The sequence below is a fragment of the Microcebus murinus genome, chromosome 21, assembly GCF_040939455.1.
Source record: "Microcebus murinus isolate Inina chromosome 21, M.murinus_Inina_mat1.0, whole genome shotgun sequence".
Classification (NCBI taxonomy): Eukaryota; Metazoa; Chordata; class Mammalia; order Primates; family Cheirogaleidae; genus Microcebus; species Microcebus murinus.
In genome coordinates this window covers 24,482,275-24,495,686 of record NC_134124.1, presented here as the reverse complement: position 1 = coordinate 24,495,686, position 13,412 = coordinate 24,482,275, and the positions used below count along the sequence as shown (strand labels likewise).

Here is a 13,412-nt window from a genome sequence, read left to right as displayed (position 1 = left end):
ACTAAATGAATTGTCTATATGATAGAATATTATTAGCCATTTTTGAAAGATATCCTTAAGTATCATGAAAAATGCTCATGAGATCATTTTGAGCTTAGAAGTAGCAGGATACAAAGCTATTTATACATATGATTACAACTTAATGATTGTATAGTAATTTTGTCTTCTTCTGTTTTTTTTTTTTTTTTTTTTTTTTTTTGAGACAGAGTCTCACTTTGTTGCCCAGGCTAGAGTGAGTGCCATGGCATCAGCCTAGCTCACAGCAACCTCAAACTCCTGGGCTCAAGCAATCCTCCTGCCTCAGCCTCCCGAGTAGCTGGAACTACAGGCATGCGCCACCATGCCCGGCTAAGTTTTTTTTGTATATATATTTTTAGTTGGTCAATTAATTTCCTTCTATTTTTAGTAGAGACAGGGTCTCACTCAGGCTAGTTTTGAACCCCTGACCTTGAGCGATCCTCCCGCCTCAGCCTCCCATAGTGCTAGGATTACTGGCGTGAGCCACCACGCCCGGCCTGTATAGTAATTTTGGTTGGTACTTCTTCAGCACCCTCTACATACCAGGCATTATGTCATTTGATCTTCATGTAACCCTATTAAGGTAATACTGTTATTACCCCCATTTTGCAAACAAGGAACCTGGGGTTAACTAACTTATCTGAGATCATCAACCAGAAAGAATCAAGGCCAAGACTGAAGTCCGGGGCAGTTATCCTCAGAGCTGGTGGGAGGCAGGGTAGACGCTGGCAGGGAGGGGTAGAGAGCGGAGGGCAGCTGGGAGGCAGGATTTAGTTCCTCATCTTAGCAGGTGGGAACTTGACCTTCAGTGCTCAGAACTCAAACTTGGGGTCATCCCGATTCCCTTCGTCCTCTCAAACCCCACATCTATTCCATCAGCAGATCCTACGGGCTCTTATTTCAAACTATGCTCAAGGATCCAACCTCTCTTCCCTCTCCCACTACTTCCTCCTGGCCCGAGTCACCCCCATCCCTCGGCTGGATTATTACAGCAGCCTGCAACCTGCTCTGCCTGTGTGCCCCTCCAGGGACACCGTTACATCAATATCCTACATCAATATCACGGGGGTCACCTGCTGGGCTAGGGGTGGGGCCGTTCAAAATTTTAATCATATTTCACTTGTGCCTTTAATAGTGTAACAAGGAGACTGTACTTGTGGAATGAAAAAAATTTATTAATAAAATATGGGCCAGGCGCGGTGGCTCACGCCTGTAATCCTAGCACTCTGGGAGGCCCAGGGGAGTGGATTGCTCGAGGTCAGGAGTTCGAAACCAGCCTGAGCAAGACCGAGACCCCGTCTCTACTATAAATAGGAAGAAATTAATTGGCCAACTAATATATATAGAAAAAATTAGCCAGGCATGGTGGCGCATGCCTGTAGTCCCAGCTACTTGGGAAGCTGAGGCAGGAGGATCGCTTGAGCCCAGGAGTTTGAGGTTGCTATGAGCTGGGCTGACGCCATGGCACTCACTCTAGCCCAGGCAACACAGTGAGACTCTGTCTCAAAAAAAATAAATAAAATAAAATAGATTTCCCAGCACCCTCCACCACCGGGTCTCGGCCCACCTGGAAGCTTTGGATGCCCCTCATAGAAGGTACTTTGCAGCGTGCAGGTGGCCCAAGGAAAGCAGCGCCCTGCTGCTGGCAGTTAGGACCTCCTGGGCGGGCGTGAGGGTCCCCTGCAGGCTTGTCTGGTCACCTTTCACTGTCCAGTCTCAGTCTCCTTCCTGTTCATTGTCTGTCAGGGGAGGGGGCTGGCAGGCTCAGGGGCTTTGAAGTTAATGGTGCCTTTGATTTCCTCCTCCTGCCGTCTGGAGAGCTCTCAGCCTCCCGCCCCACTGTCCCCACGGAATCTCAGCCAGGCTCCTTGGCACACCTCTTCCCGGCTCCCACCTGAGGGCTGAGGCTGTTTTTAAAAATCAGGAGATGTCTTGATTTCTTCTTTCTTTTGAAAAGCCAAACAATCTGGCAATAGTGGGCCCAAATTCCTTTTTTTTTTTTTTTTTTTTTTTTGTTGAGACTTTGTTGCCCAGGCTAGAGTGAGTGCCATGGCATCAGCCTAGCTCACAGCAACCTCAAACTCCTGGGCTCAAGCGATCCTCCTGCCTCAGCCTCCCGAGTAGCTGGGACTACAGGCATGTGCCACCATGCCCGGCTAATTTTCTCTATATATATTAATTGGCCAATTAATTTCTTCCTATTTATAGTAGAGACAGGGTCTCGCTCTTGCTCAGGCTGGTTTTGAACTCCTTACCTCGAGCAATCTGCCTGCCTCAGCCTCCCAGAGTGCTAGGATTACAGGTGTGAGCCACCGTGCCCGGCCTTGTGGGCCCAAATTCCTGAGCTGCAATAATCTGAGGGGGAGCAGAGGGGCCCCCATCTTGGGTGTAGCATGAGCTCTCTGGCTCACCTTAGCCCCGGTGCTCCATACCTGTTTTGGGGTCACTGGGGCTGGTGTGGCCGCTGACTATCAAGCCTGTGCAGGTTTTTCCTCACAAAGAGAAATACTTATCTGTCTCCAGGTCTCTGTCAAAGGTGGCAGGGGAGGGGAGTTAGGCCAGGAGGGTTGGGAGATGTTTTCTTCTCACTTACAATGTCTTCCCGACTCTCTTATTTCCCTGGGTTTGTGTCCTCGCCCAGCCCCCAGAATCTAATCCCATGCCCTCCTTTCACAGAAGGAGAAACTGAGGCCCATGGAAGGAAGGCTACTCACTCAAGTCCCAACTCAAGTGAGTTTCCAGAGGCCTTGCTTCAGGCTCTAAAGAGCAATGTCACAGGAAGCTTCTAGCATGTTATGTTATAATTATGAAAGACAAAATGAGAGAGCAGGTTATACTTCCACTCATGGTTCTTGTTTTCATAGTGACAACAGTCCTTTAAGGAAAGGGCAGTTCCTTCATTTTACTAATACAAACAACAAGGCCCATAGGTGGCCTAAGTGTCCAACAATTTTCCAGGTCTCATTTGAAACATGAGGACAATAACCTCTGACGAGGCTGAAGTCCAGGCCAGGTGATCCCTGCAGGCCTCCGTCAGCTCTGCTGTCCCTGTGTATGTTGTCTATAAATTCAGCAAGTCTGTGTCGTCCACCTCCCTCACTGCAGCCGTGTGCTAGGGGCTGGTGATACTGAGACCGAAAAGATACAGCCCTGGCCGGGCACGGAGGCTCATGCCTGTAATCCTAGTACACTCTGGGAGGCCGAAGAGGGAGGTACCTTATTTCAAATGTGATCTTATTTGGAAATAGGGTCATTGCTGATGTTGTTAGTTGCAATGAGGTCATGCTGGAGTAGGGTGGGCCCTTAGTCCCATATGACCAGTGTCCTTATAAGAAAACTATATGAAGATAAGAGAGAAGAAGGCTGTGTGAAGATGGAGGCAGAGCTTGGAGTGATGTAGCTACAAGCCAAGGAACAGCAAGGATTCCTGGCCATTACCAGAAACTAGGAAGAGGCAAAAAAGAATTCTTCCCTAGGGTTTTTAGAGGGAGGATGGCCCTGCTGACATCGTGATTTCAGACTTCTAGCATCCAGACTGTGAGAGAATGAATTTCTGTTGTTCCAAGCCACCCCATTGTGGTACTTTGTTATGGCAGCCCTAGGAAATTGACAATACCTTCTTTCCATGTTCAAAGCAAGTTCTGGTTCAAATGGGAAACATGGCCTCTCCGGATTGTCAGTGTGTCCCCCCCTCTGTTCCCATACCCACGTGTAGACATACCCCACTTACCTTCCACTCTCTCAATTCTTACTGAATTCCATGCATAGTAGGTCCACTGGAGGTCTGTGCTCATGAGGTATGAGGAGCTCTATATGCAAACAGGGCAACAGGAAGAGCAGACACCTATTTGTCTCACGGACTTCATACACAAAACACAGGTTCAAAGATGAAATTCTTTTTATTTTTTATTTTATTTTTTTGAGACAGAGTCTCGATTTGTTGTCTGTGCTAGAGTGAGTGCTGTGGCATCAGCCTAACTCTTAGACAGCAACCTCAAACTCCTGGGCTCAAGCGATCCTCCTGCCTCAGCCTCCCAAGAAGCTGGGACTACAGGCATGCGGCACCATGCCTGGCTAATTTTTTCTATATATATCAGTTGGCCAATTAATTTCTTTCTGTTTATGGTAGAGATGGGGTCTCGCTCTTGTTCAGGCTGGTATTGAACTCCTGACCTGGAGCAATCCACCAGCCTCAGCCTCCCAGAGTGCTAGGATTATAGGCGTGAGCCACCGTGCCCGGCCCAAAGATGAAATTCTTAAGAATTCCAACACAGGGCCCTTCTGAGCCCAGGGTGCTATGCAACTGCATAGGTCTCACACCCATGCCTGAAGCTGGCCCCAGGTGGGAGGGAGATTTATTTTTCACTTATTCCTTTTGTACCTTTTTTTTTTAATTAAAAAAAAGTAATACGGCCAGCTTTATAAATGCCCTGGGTTTTGAGTTCTGTTTGTAAAATGTTGTTTTTTTAATTCTTCCTGCCTGATTCTCAGACCTAATCTGCAGAATTATATCTCAAGAATTTCTAGTCAAGGATCATAAATGATTTGGCAACTGTTCCCTTGACTAAGTAGAACACATGACTGGAAACAGTTTAAAGGTGTTGGCTTGGTTTTTGGTTAAAGATCAAAGTGCTGATAAGACAGATGCCTTCCTTCTGTCCCTATAAACTGAGCCAGACTTCATGCTTTCGGTCCTAAATGAAGCAATGCGAACCATTAAGACTGAGGAAACTCTACTCAAAGTATATGCCTCAGCTGCCCCTGAAAAGCTGTGTGTTGGAGGAATTTGTATCCCTGACTCTCCTGCCCAGGATATTCCCCGCCGTGTGGTTATGGCAGCAAAAGGCTAGTGACATAAGTCATGAAATAACCAAGTGGAAAAAAAAAAATAAGGCATATGGGCTGGGTGTGGTGGCTCACACCTGTAATTCTAGCACTCTGGGAGGCCAAGGCAGGAGGATTGTTTGAGCTCAGGAGTTCGAGACCAGCCTGAGTAACAGCAAGACCCCGCCTCTACTAAAAAAATAGAAAGAAATTAGCTGGACAATTAAAAAAAAAATATATATATATATATAAAAGTAGCCAGACACGGTGGCACATGCCTATAGTCCCAGCTACTCGAGAGGCTGAGGCAGGAGGATTGCTTGAGCCCAGGAGTTTGAGGTTGCTGTGAGCTAGGCTGACGCCACTGCACTCTAGCCAGGGCAACAGAGTGAGACTCTGTCTCAGAAAAATAAATAAATAAATAAATAAGGCACAGGAAGATGTGCATAGTATGCTCCCACTTGTATAAAATGCAAAAGAGCATGAATGCCTATGTTGGTGACTGTATAGATCATTTGTGAAGGAAACATAGGCTCTGGTTATCCTTGGGGAGGAGAATGAGGCCTGGGACCAGGGAGAGAACACGTGCATTTTGCCAAATATGAGCGTTTGTATCATATGAAATAAGAGTGAAATATTAGCATACAGTGAGCAGTCAGTGAAGTAAGACTGCAGTGCAAATATTAGACTGATTTGTCCTGTAAGGAAGATTGAAAACGGCAGAGGATTTTTTTTTTTTTGTCTCATTTGGACATGGGGAAGTTGAAGATGGGTAGATTGCACTTGCTCTAAACCTGTGCATCCCAACCTGTGAGCTTCAGAAGCTGAGGGTGGAGGGATGGTAATTGACTCATAGCAAGCACTTAATACAAGCTGAGTTTTGTGTTTTTTTTTTCAACCTTATAAAATCCACTTTCAAAGTTTGGTGTTTGAATAAATCAATGAATACTTCTTGGCCTGGGTGGGGATAGAGCTGGTGGGAGAAGTAATTCCAGCTGCATTGGTATTTCCTGCCCAGAAAGCCTCCCTCGGTTAAGGATACCTGTGGACGGTGAGTCTCCACCAGAACCATCACTTTATTGGTGCAATATAGCTTTACTCTTCAGAGGTACTGGGAAAATGAGGCACTCCTGAGAATGATACTCTAAGAAGTGCAGAAGGGGCACATTTAGAATCCCCTTAAAACAGCTCCTGGAGAAAAGCCCAGAGTTTCTGCTTCCCTCTCTTATCAGAGATCAGAACTCTTGATAACTGATAGCTGCAGTCTAGGAAAAGGGCACTTCAAACCAGGGAATGATAAAGGCCTTTCTTCTTTTAGTGTGCCCAGGTAGACAGATTACTGAGAAAAAAATAAGACTGCTATGAAAAACAAAACAACACAACACCACTGTGAGCTGTTCACTGGAAGGCCCCTCTAGTAAATAGGTGATTGTTTTTAAATAACATTCACTCTTTTTTTCTGGTTATCAAAGTAATGCATGTTTCCTGTAGAAAATTTAGAAAATATATATATATACACTAGGGAAAAAAGTAAATTAAAATTTCCCGTAATGCTCTCACTCGACTTACATAGTTAATATTTTTATCAGTGTTCAATTTGTTTCCTATGTGTGCATGGATGTAGTTTAATTGGGATCGCATCCCAATTCATTATTCAGCCTTTTAAAAAATGTTTTTTAAGAGCCAAATCATTATTTAACCAGTTCTCTGTTCTAATAGTTCACTATAATGAAAAAGCATTTTGATGATACCCTTTGTAAATAAATCTTTATACTCATCATCTTATTTTGTTTAAAAAATGATATTTATCGGTATGAATTTCTTCTTTGATGGCATGCCTGTTCATGCCCTTCATCCATCTCTGCATGCAGGGTGTTAGTATTTTACACATTGATTTAAAAGAGGTCTATATTGTAAGATCAATCTTTGGTCACATCTGTTAAAAACATTTTTCTCCAATCTGTTATTTGCCTTTTTGGTAATGATATTTGATGTATCTAAGTCTTTCGCATTTATTCAAATATACCTACTCATCCTGGCCATTGGTTTCTTCCTATGCCCTAGTATCTAGGCTTTCCCCTCTGTATCATTCACCTATATTTTTTTCTAATTTTCTTGTGATTTGTTTGTTTGCCACTCTTTAAGTTCTTATATTTATTTTGGTGATTTTTTTTTTTTTTTTGGAGACAAGAGTCTCACTCTGTTGCCGGGGCTAGAGTGCTGTGGCGTCAGCCTAGCTCACAGCAACCTCAAACTCCTGGGCTCAAGCGATCCTCCTGCCTCAGCCTTCTGAGTAGCTGGGACTAACAGGCATGTGCCACCACGCCCTGCTAAGTTTTTCTATTTATTTTTAGTTGGCCAATTAATTTTTTTCTATTTTTAGTAGAGACAGGGTCTCGCTCTTGCTCAGGCTGGTCTCGAACTCCTGAGCTCAAACGATTTGCCTGTCTCGGCCTCCCAGAGTGCTAGGATTACACGTGTGAGCAACTGCGCCGGGCCTATTTTGGTGATTTTAAAATAAATCCTTAGCTTTACTTTTTTTTTTCTAAATTAACTTCCCCAGCCTAATTTATTTAAAAATTTAACCATTTATTCTTTTGCCACACAAGTGAAATGCTATATTTATCATACACTGAATTTTTAAGTATACTTCACATGACTTTGAGTTATTCCACTGATGTTTAATTCACCTATTCTTCTGTCAACACCACACTGTTTTAATGATAGCTTTGCAATATGCTTTAAGATTTGGTAATACAGGTCTACCCTCTCCCTCCACACACACACTTTTTTTTTTTTTTTTTTTTTTTTTTGCTGTCTTTAGTGGGGTCACACACTTTTAAAATATAAATTTCTTAGCTTTTCTCACAGATAGCCTTCCACCTGAATGTTACAAAAATTAAGTCCCCCCATCCACCCATAACCATTAACATTTTATTAAATAGAGTACCTTGGTTTAAGTTGGTATTTTTACCTCCTTTTATTTCTTCAAGACTTCTTTATTATATTTCAACCTTTGTAATTTCCTCATTAAGAGCCTGCACATTTATTAAGTTTATTCCTAGGCATTTTACACTTTTACCAAAGGTCCTAATTTTTTTTTTTACATTATTCTTCAAGGTCCAATTGAAGCTTCTCAAAGTTGACTTAAAAATTTTTTTTTTGGCTCTGAAAGAAAAAAAATAAAGATAAAATTTTTTTTTAATTAATAAAAATAAATAAAAACTTTTTTCCAGGTGGGGCTTTACTTGCAGGAAAGCAGTCAGAAACTATAGGGTCTTTAGTAGCAGTTATTTATTGAGGGTTCGTTTTATACCTGGTCTTGTGATTATCCCTTTCTTTACATGCCTTATCTCATTTAATGATATCTCTAGCAGGTTCGTGCAACTTTTATTCCCATTTCGTACATGAAGGATCCCAGACTCTGAGAGTTAGAGGAACTTGACAAAAAATCACCCAGTTGGTATGAGGACTTAATTTCCAGTTTGTGAATCTCCAAAACTATCACAAAAATCAATCAGCCAAGAGGCCAGCCCAATGCCATGTCGTCTCTGATTCAAGAGAATGCCTCTCCGAAAACCAATCAACTGAATTAAAAAGACAATGCTTCCCATCCTCCAAAAAAACTAGTTTTCCTCCGATGTAAGGCGTGGATGAATACTTTGCAGGAGGAGCACAATAAATACCAGTGACTTACTGAGTAAGAATTAGGGACTAGGAAACTCGTGGATAATCAAGAGTTGCTTTTCTGGAGTTTTCAGGGGATTTGTGCGTTTGGAAATCTGCCTCTCCTTCGCAGGACAGGTTTTTAAAAAAAAAAGGAAAGAGAGAGAAAAACAGGTGGATCCGACGTAAGGATGGCCAGAGCGGTGCACGCGGGGGGCAGGACGCTCGCGGGGCATCCCGCCTGCGCCTTTCACGCGTGGCGGGCGCAGGTGGTGCGGCGGTCCCCTTGGTCCCCGCGCCAGCCGGCGGGGCGCCCAGAAGGCCACCGCGGCTCTCCGCGAAGGTGAGAGGAAGCTTTCCGCCGAGGCGAGGGAGGAGGGCGGGCAGGAAGCGAAGCCAGCCCTGGCAAAGAAAGACTCCAATTCCCAGCCCCCCGCCCCGCGGGGCGCGGGGAGCAGGCGGCGCATGCGCGAGGCCCGGCCCCCAATTCCCCCAGCGAGGGAGGGAGGCCCCCGGCGGCCGGGAGGCTGCGAGCCGCGGCGGGACCCGGGCGCACGCAGGGGCGCGGCGGCGGCCGGGGCGAGCCGGGCTGCGGAGGTGGCCGTCGAGAGTGCGGAGCGCCGCGGGCCAGGGTCCAGCCGCGGGCGGGCACCCGAGGGCACCGGTGGCTCGGCCCGGGGAGGGGCCCGGCGCCCGCAGCCCCCCACGCCTGGAGAGGGATGCGTGAGTGTCGCCCCGGCTCGAGGGCAGGATGTGGGAGCAGGACAAAGGCTGGGCGGCGGGGGAGGAGTTGGGGACGGCGAGCCGGTGGCCGCCGCCAGAGCCCCAGCCTCGGGCGAGCTAGCGGAGCCGGCAACTTTCTCTGCAACTTTTGCAAAAGGGAAGATAAAAATTCTGCAAGTTGTTGCACAGCTCCGCATCGTCCGGTGTCCACGAGCAAAGGGGAGGAGGGGGCACCGCAACCTTCCCCGGACGGGAGGCGACCGCCGGCTCGGCTGAGCGGCGCAGGAAGGGGCGCCCGTCCGGGTCCTGGGCCGGGGGGGCGGGCGAGGATAGGGACACCGGGGGTGGGAGCCGGGGGCGCGCTGCGGTGCTGAAGTTGCCCGTGTCCACGCAGGGTGCGCCCGGAGAGCGCGGTAGCCTCGGGTCGCGGCGCTGCATACCCGATGATGGATGAGCCGTGGTGGGAAGGGCGCGTCGCCTCGGACGTCCACTGCACCCTGCGCGAGAAGGTCAGTCCCTCCCCGCCCCTGTCACTCGCAGGACTGGGTAGTAGTGTCTTTCGCTCTCGACTCGGTGTTCTCAGGTCGCCCTGCGTTGGAACTCAGAACTCCTGGGTGCCTTTCCTCCGGCCCTTTACCTTCTCGCGGGGTGTCTGGGTTGTGGGGTTGGGGAGGAGGAGATTGGAGAGATTGAAGTAGGTTTTTCTGATTAGGACCTCAGAGCCAACTAAACGGAGACAGTCACTGTCCCTCTAAGGCAGTATTTCCTATAGTATTGCCACCCGAGATTATTTTAAATGGTACATGAATGGACCTTTAAAAAATACTTGTGTATTCATTTTCATGTGCAACTTAAAAATATGTGGACGTATTATCTAGCAAGTTCTGCATAAGATAAATGATGTGATCTTCCATTTATTTTAATAATGATGTAGCACTTTCTTTTAAATAAATTTGTTTAAGTAAAAATAGTGTTTCGATATAAAAACTAGGTAAATGGTAGTTACAGAGAGTACATAGTTGTGGCCAAATACGTATATATATCTAGGATGGGAATGCATGATTGAAATTGGAGAAACAGCAATCTAATTTAAAGAGGCTAGGAAACTGGGAGGCTGAGGGAAGGAAACACAAACTCCCCTGCCAGTTTGTCTCTCAGGGCAGAAGGTGTGTGTGGGGGGAGAGCAGCTGAAATGTGATCCCCGCACCCCCTCCCCTCAAGGCGAGAAGTCCTGATGGGCATTGGGATGTGGAAGAGTCCCAGGGGGCTGGAGGCCTGGCCTGCGTGTCTTCCCTCCTGCCCCCAGGCTGAGACCAGGAAGCTGCTTTGGGGAACAGGTGTGCAGTAGGGAGTGGATGGGTTTCCTGGGGCTGCCATAGCAGGTACCACGACCTGAAGGGCTTCGAGCCACAGATACTTGTTCTCTCTCAGCTCTGGAGGCTTAAAGTCCAAGATCAAGGCGTTAGCAGGGCCGTACTCTCTCTGGAGGCTCTAGGGGAGGACCTTTCCTCCTTTCTTCTTAAATTTTGGTGGTGGTTGGCAATCCTTGGCATTCCTTGGCTTGTAGCGGCATCTTTGCAGCCTCTGCCTCTGTTGTCACGTGGTTCTTTGTATGTCAGCGTCTTTGTTTTCTTATAAGGACACCAGTCATTGGAACAGGACCCAGCCTAATCTAATAAGATTTTATCATAATTAATTATTTACATCTGAAAAGACTTATTCCAACTACGATCACATTTTGAGGTTCCAGGTAGACATGGATTTGGGGGGGGGACACTGTTCAACCCAGTACAGGAAGGGACACGTCTTCCTGGTGGGGTACCTGGGTGTCTACACAGACAGGTTCCATATTCAGCGCATTTATACCAAGTGTCTTTGGGAGCTCTGCTTAAAGAACCCCCAGCTATTCAGGGTTTTTTCCTCATTAAGGAGTGGCTGTCTTCCAATCAAATTAATACTTTTTTTCCTCTTTTCCTGTACTTGCTGATCTATCTATATCTTGCATTGCTTGACAGGGCTGTAGCTTTCCTCTTTTCTTGGTCTTCTTCCCAAGTGAGTAGAGTGGCCAAGCTGCAGCACATTCTAGATATCTAAAGAAGAAATCCAGGTCTTGGTGGTTTAATTAAAAAGCAGGGACAAGGCTGCGTGCAGTGACTCATGCCCGTAATCCTAGCACTCTGGGAGGCCGAGACAGGAGGATCGCTTGAGCTCAGGAGTTTGAGACCAGCCTGAGCAAGAGTGAGACCCCGTCTCTACTAAAAATAGAAAAATTAGCGGGGCAGCATGGCATACGCCTGTAGTCCCAGTTACTTTAGAGGCTGAAGCAGGAGGATCGCTTGAGCCCAAGAGTCTGAGGTTGCAGTGAGCTATGATGATGCCACTGCACTCTATTTGGGGTGATAGAGTGAGCCTCTGTCTCAAAAAATAAAAAAGGCAGAGACAGTGATGGGGGGTGGTGCTAGACTGGGCAGTATGGTCTTGGTTCTTTTCCAAAGGTGGTGGCTAAACAGAGTTCAGTGAGAGCTATCACGGAAATTGGGCTTCTTTGTTTATGGTAGGCGGGAATGTTTGTCATTTCTGCTCATAGCTTAGGATGAATGACTTCAACCTAATTACCCCTTTCTAGAGGGAAGGATGTCTAAGAGCAATAAATTCCACTAGTTCAGTTACCTGAGAATCCCCAACCTTGTATATATAAATGAGGGTGTTCTAAACTTGCCCCCAAGCTGCTCAGAGAAGAAAGGCAGTTCTCCATGGCCCGTGCTTTACCCCTGCCATAGTGCCATGCTGGTTTACTACTGGGCTGCCCACCTCTCAGGGAAGCTGTGTTTGCCCCACTTCTACAGGTTAGAATAGAAAACTCACTCAGGGATGGATGCCCAGGGTCACATGACTTGAAGCAGGCCTTATCAAGGCAACTCCCAAGTTCCTTGGTTATAGTGTCCCACCTCCACAAAACACTGCTCGTCGTTTTTCTCCTTTATTTCCTCTCCCTCTTCAATGAAGAAGATGCTGCTTAAGAAAATTTGGCATGGCCTGGCGCGGTGGCTCACACCTGTAATCCTAGCACTCTGGGAGGCCGAGGTGGGCAGATCGTTTGAGCCCAGGAGTTCAAGACCAGCCTGAGCAAGAGCGAGACCCCCGTCTCTCTCTAGTAAAAATAGAAAGAAATTAATTGGCCAACTAAAAATGTATAGAAAAACTTAGCGGGGCATGGTGGTGCAGGCCTGTAGTCCCAGCTACTCGGGAGGCTGAGGCAGGAGGATCGCTTGAGCCCAGGAGTTGGAGGTTGCTGTGAGCTAGGCTGATGCCATGGCACTCTAGCCAGGGCAACAGAGTGAGACACTGTCAAAAAAAGAAAAGAAAAGAAAAGAAAATTTGGCTTCATGGAGAGTTTGCTGAGAGGAGTAAAAACTAGGGAAACCAGCATCCATGCTGGCCTGGCCTTTCTGGAGGAGTGAGGGCTGGCCCTTTGTTTTTCCCAGACAGGGATAATCTTGTTATCAAACATCTACTCTGACAGTGCATTTGTGACACTGTAGACCGACTTTACAAGTGCCTGGCACACAGTAGACACACACTCTTTGTTGAATGTTGCCAGATGAAGACAAAGCGCGTTTACATATATGCCGTGTAATTATTGTGGGGCCACAAACAGTTATCCTCAAGTGACCGGCGCAGGGGGCAAAGCTGAGATCAGGGAGGCAGGGGGGCCCCGCTTTGTCAGATGTGGGATTCCAGTCTAGCATCGTAGTGCAGGGTGTAAAAAACGTGACACGGTAGACCGGAGTCTTGATGCCTCATGCAAACCTGGCCTGAGCTGCTTATTCAACCTCTGTAAACCTCTCTAAACCCTATCGTCCATTCTTCCCACATTGGCCAGAATTTAGACCGTGTCACCTCCCTGCTTGAAGACCTCCAGTGTCATCCCACTGCACTTAGGATAGAATTCCCAGTCCTCACCCCTGCCTGGAATGCCCAGCGCGGTCTGGCCCTGGCCTGCTCTCCGACCCTGTCTCTTGCCCCCTCGCCACCCTCTATTCTTCTTGAGCCACACTGACCTCCTTTCTGTTCCTTGAACAAGTCAAGCCTATTCGTGCCCCAGGGCCTTTGCACTGGTTGTCACCTCTGTGTGGATTCTGCTTCTCTGAGTGTGTCGCATGGTTGCCTCCCGTGATCTA

At 47.1% G+C, this 13,412-nt stretch overlaps 1 protein-coding gene across 3 annotated transcripts in view; it reads left to right on the top strand.

The window, feature by feature from the left end:
• The first annotated feature begins 8,822 nt into the window (after positions 1 to 8,822).
• Positions 8,823 to 13,412, top strand: part of CCNJL (cyclin J like) — a 51,112-nt gene continuing 46,522 nt past the window's right edge. For 2 of the 3 annotated variants that reach the window (XR_012914000.1, XM_012786349.3), the window contains exons 1-2: positions 8,993 to 9,231; positions 9,626 to 9,740. Coding sequence is in view for 2 of the 3 variants with exons in the window: in XM_012786349.3 (XP_012641803.1) it covers positions 9,675 to 9,740 (66 nt within the window). In the remaining variant the exon portion in view is untranslated. Of the gene's footprint in view, positions 8,852 to 8,992; positions 9,232 to 9,625; positions 9,741 to 13,412 lie in introns of those variants that run through there. The other variant, XM_012786350.2, reaches the window with a different exon arrangement.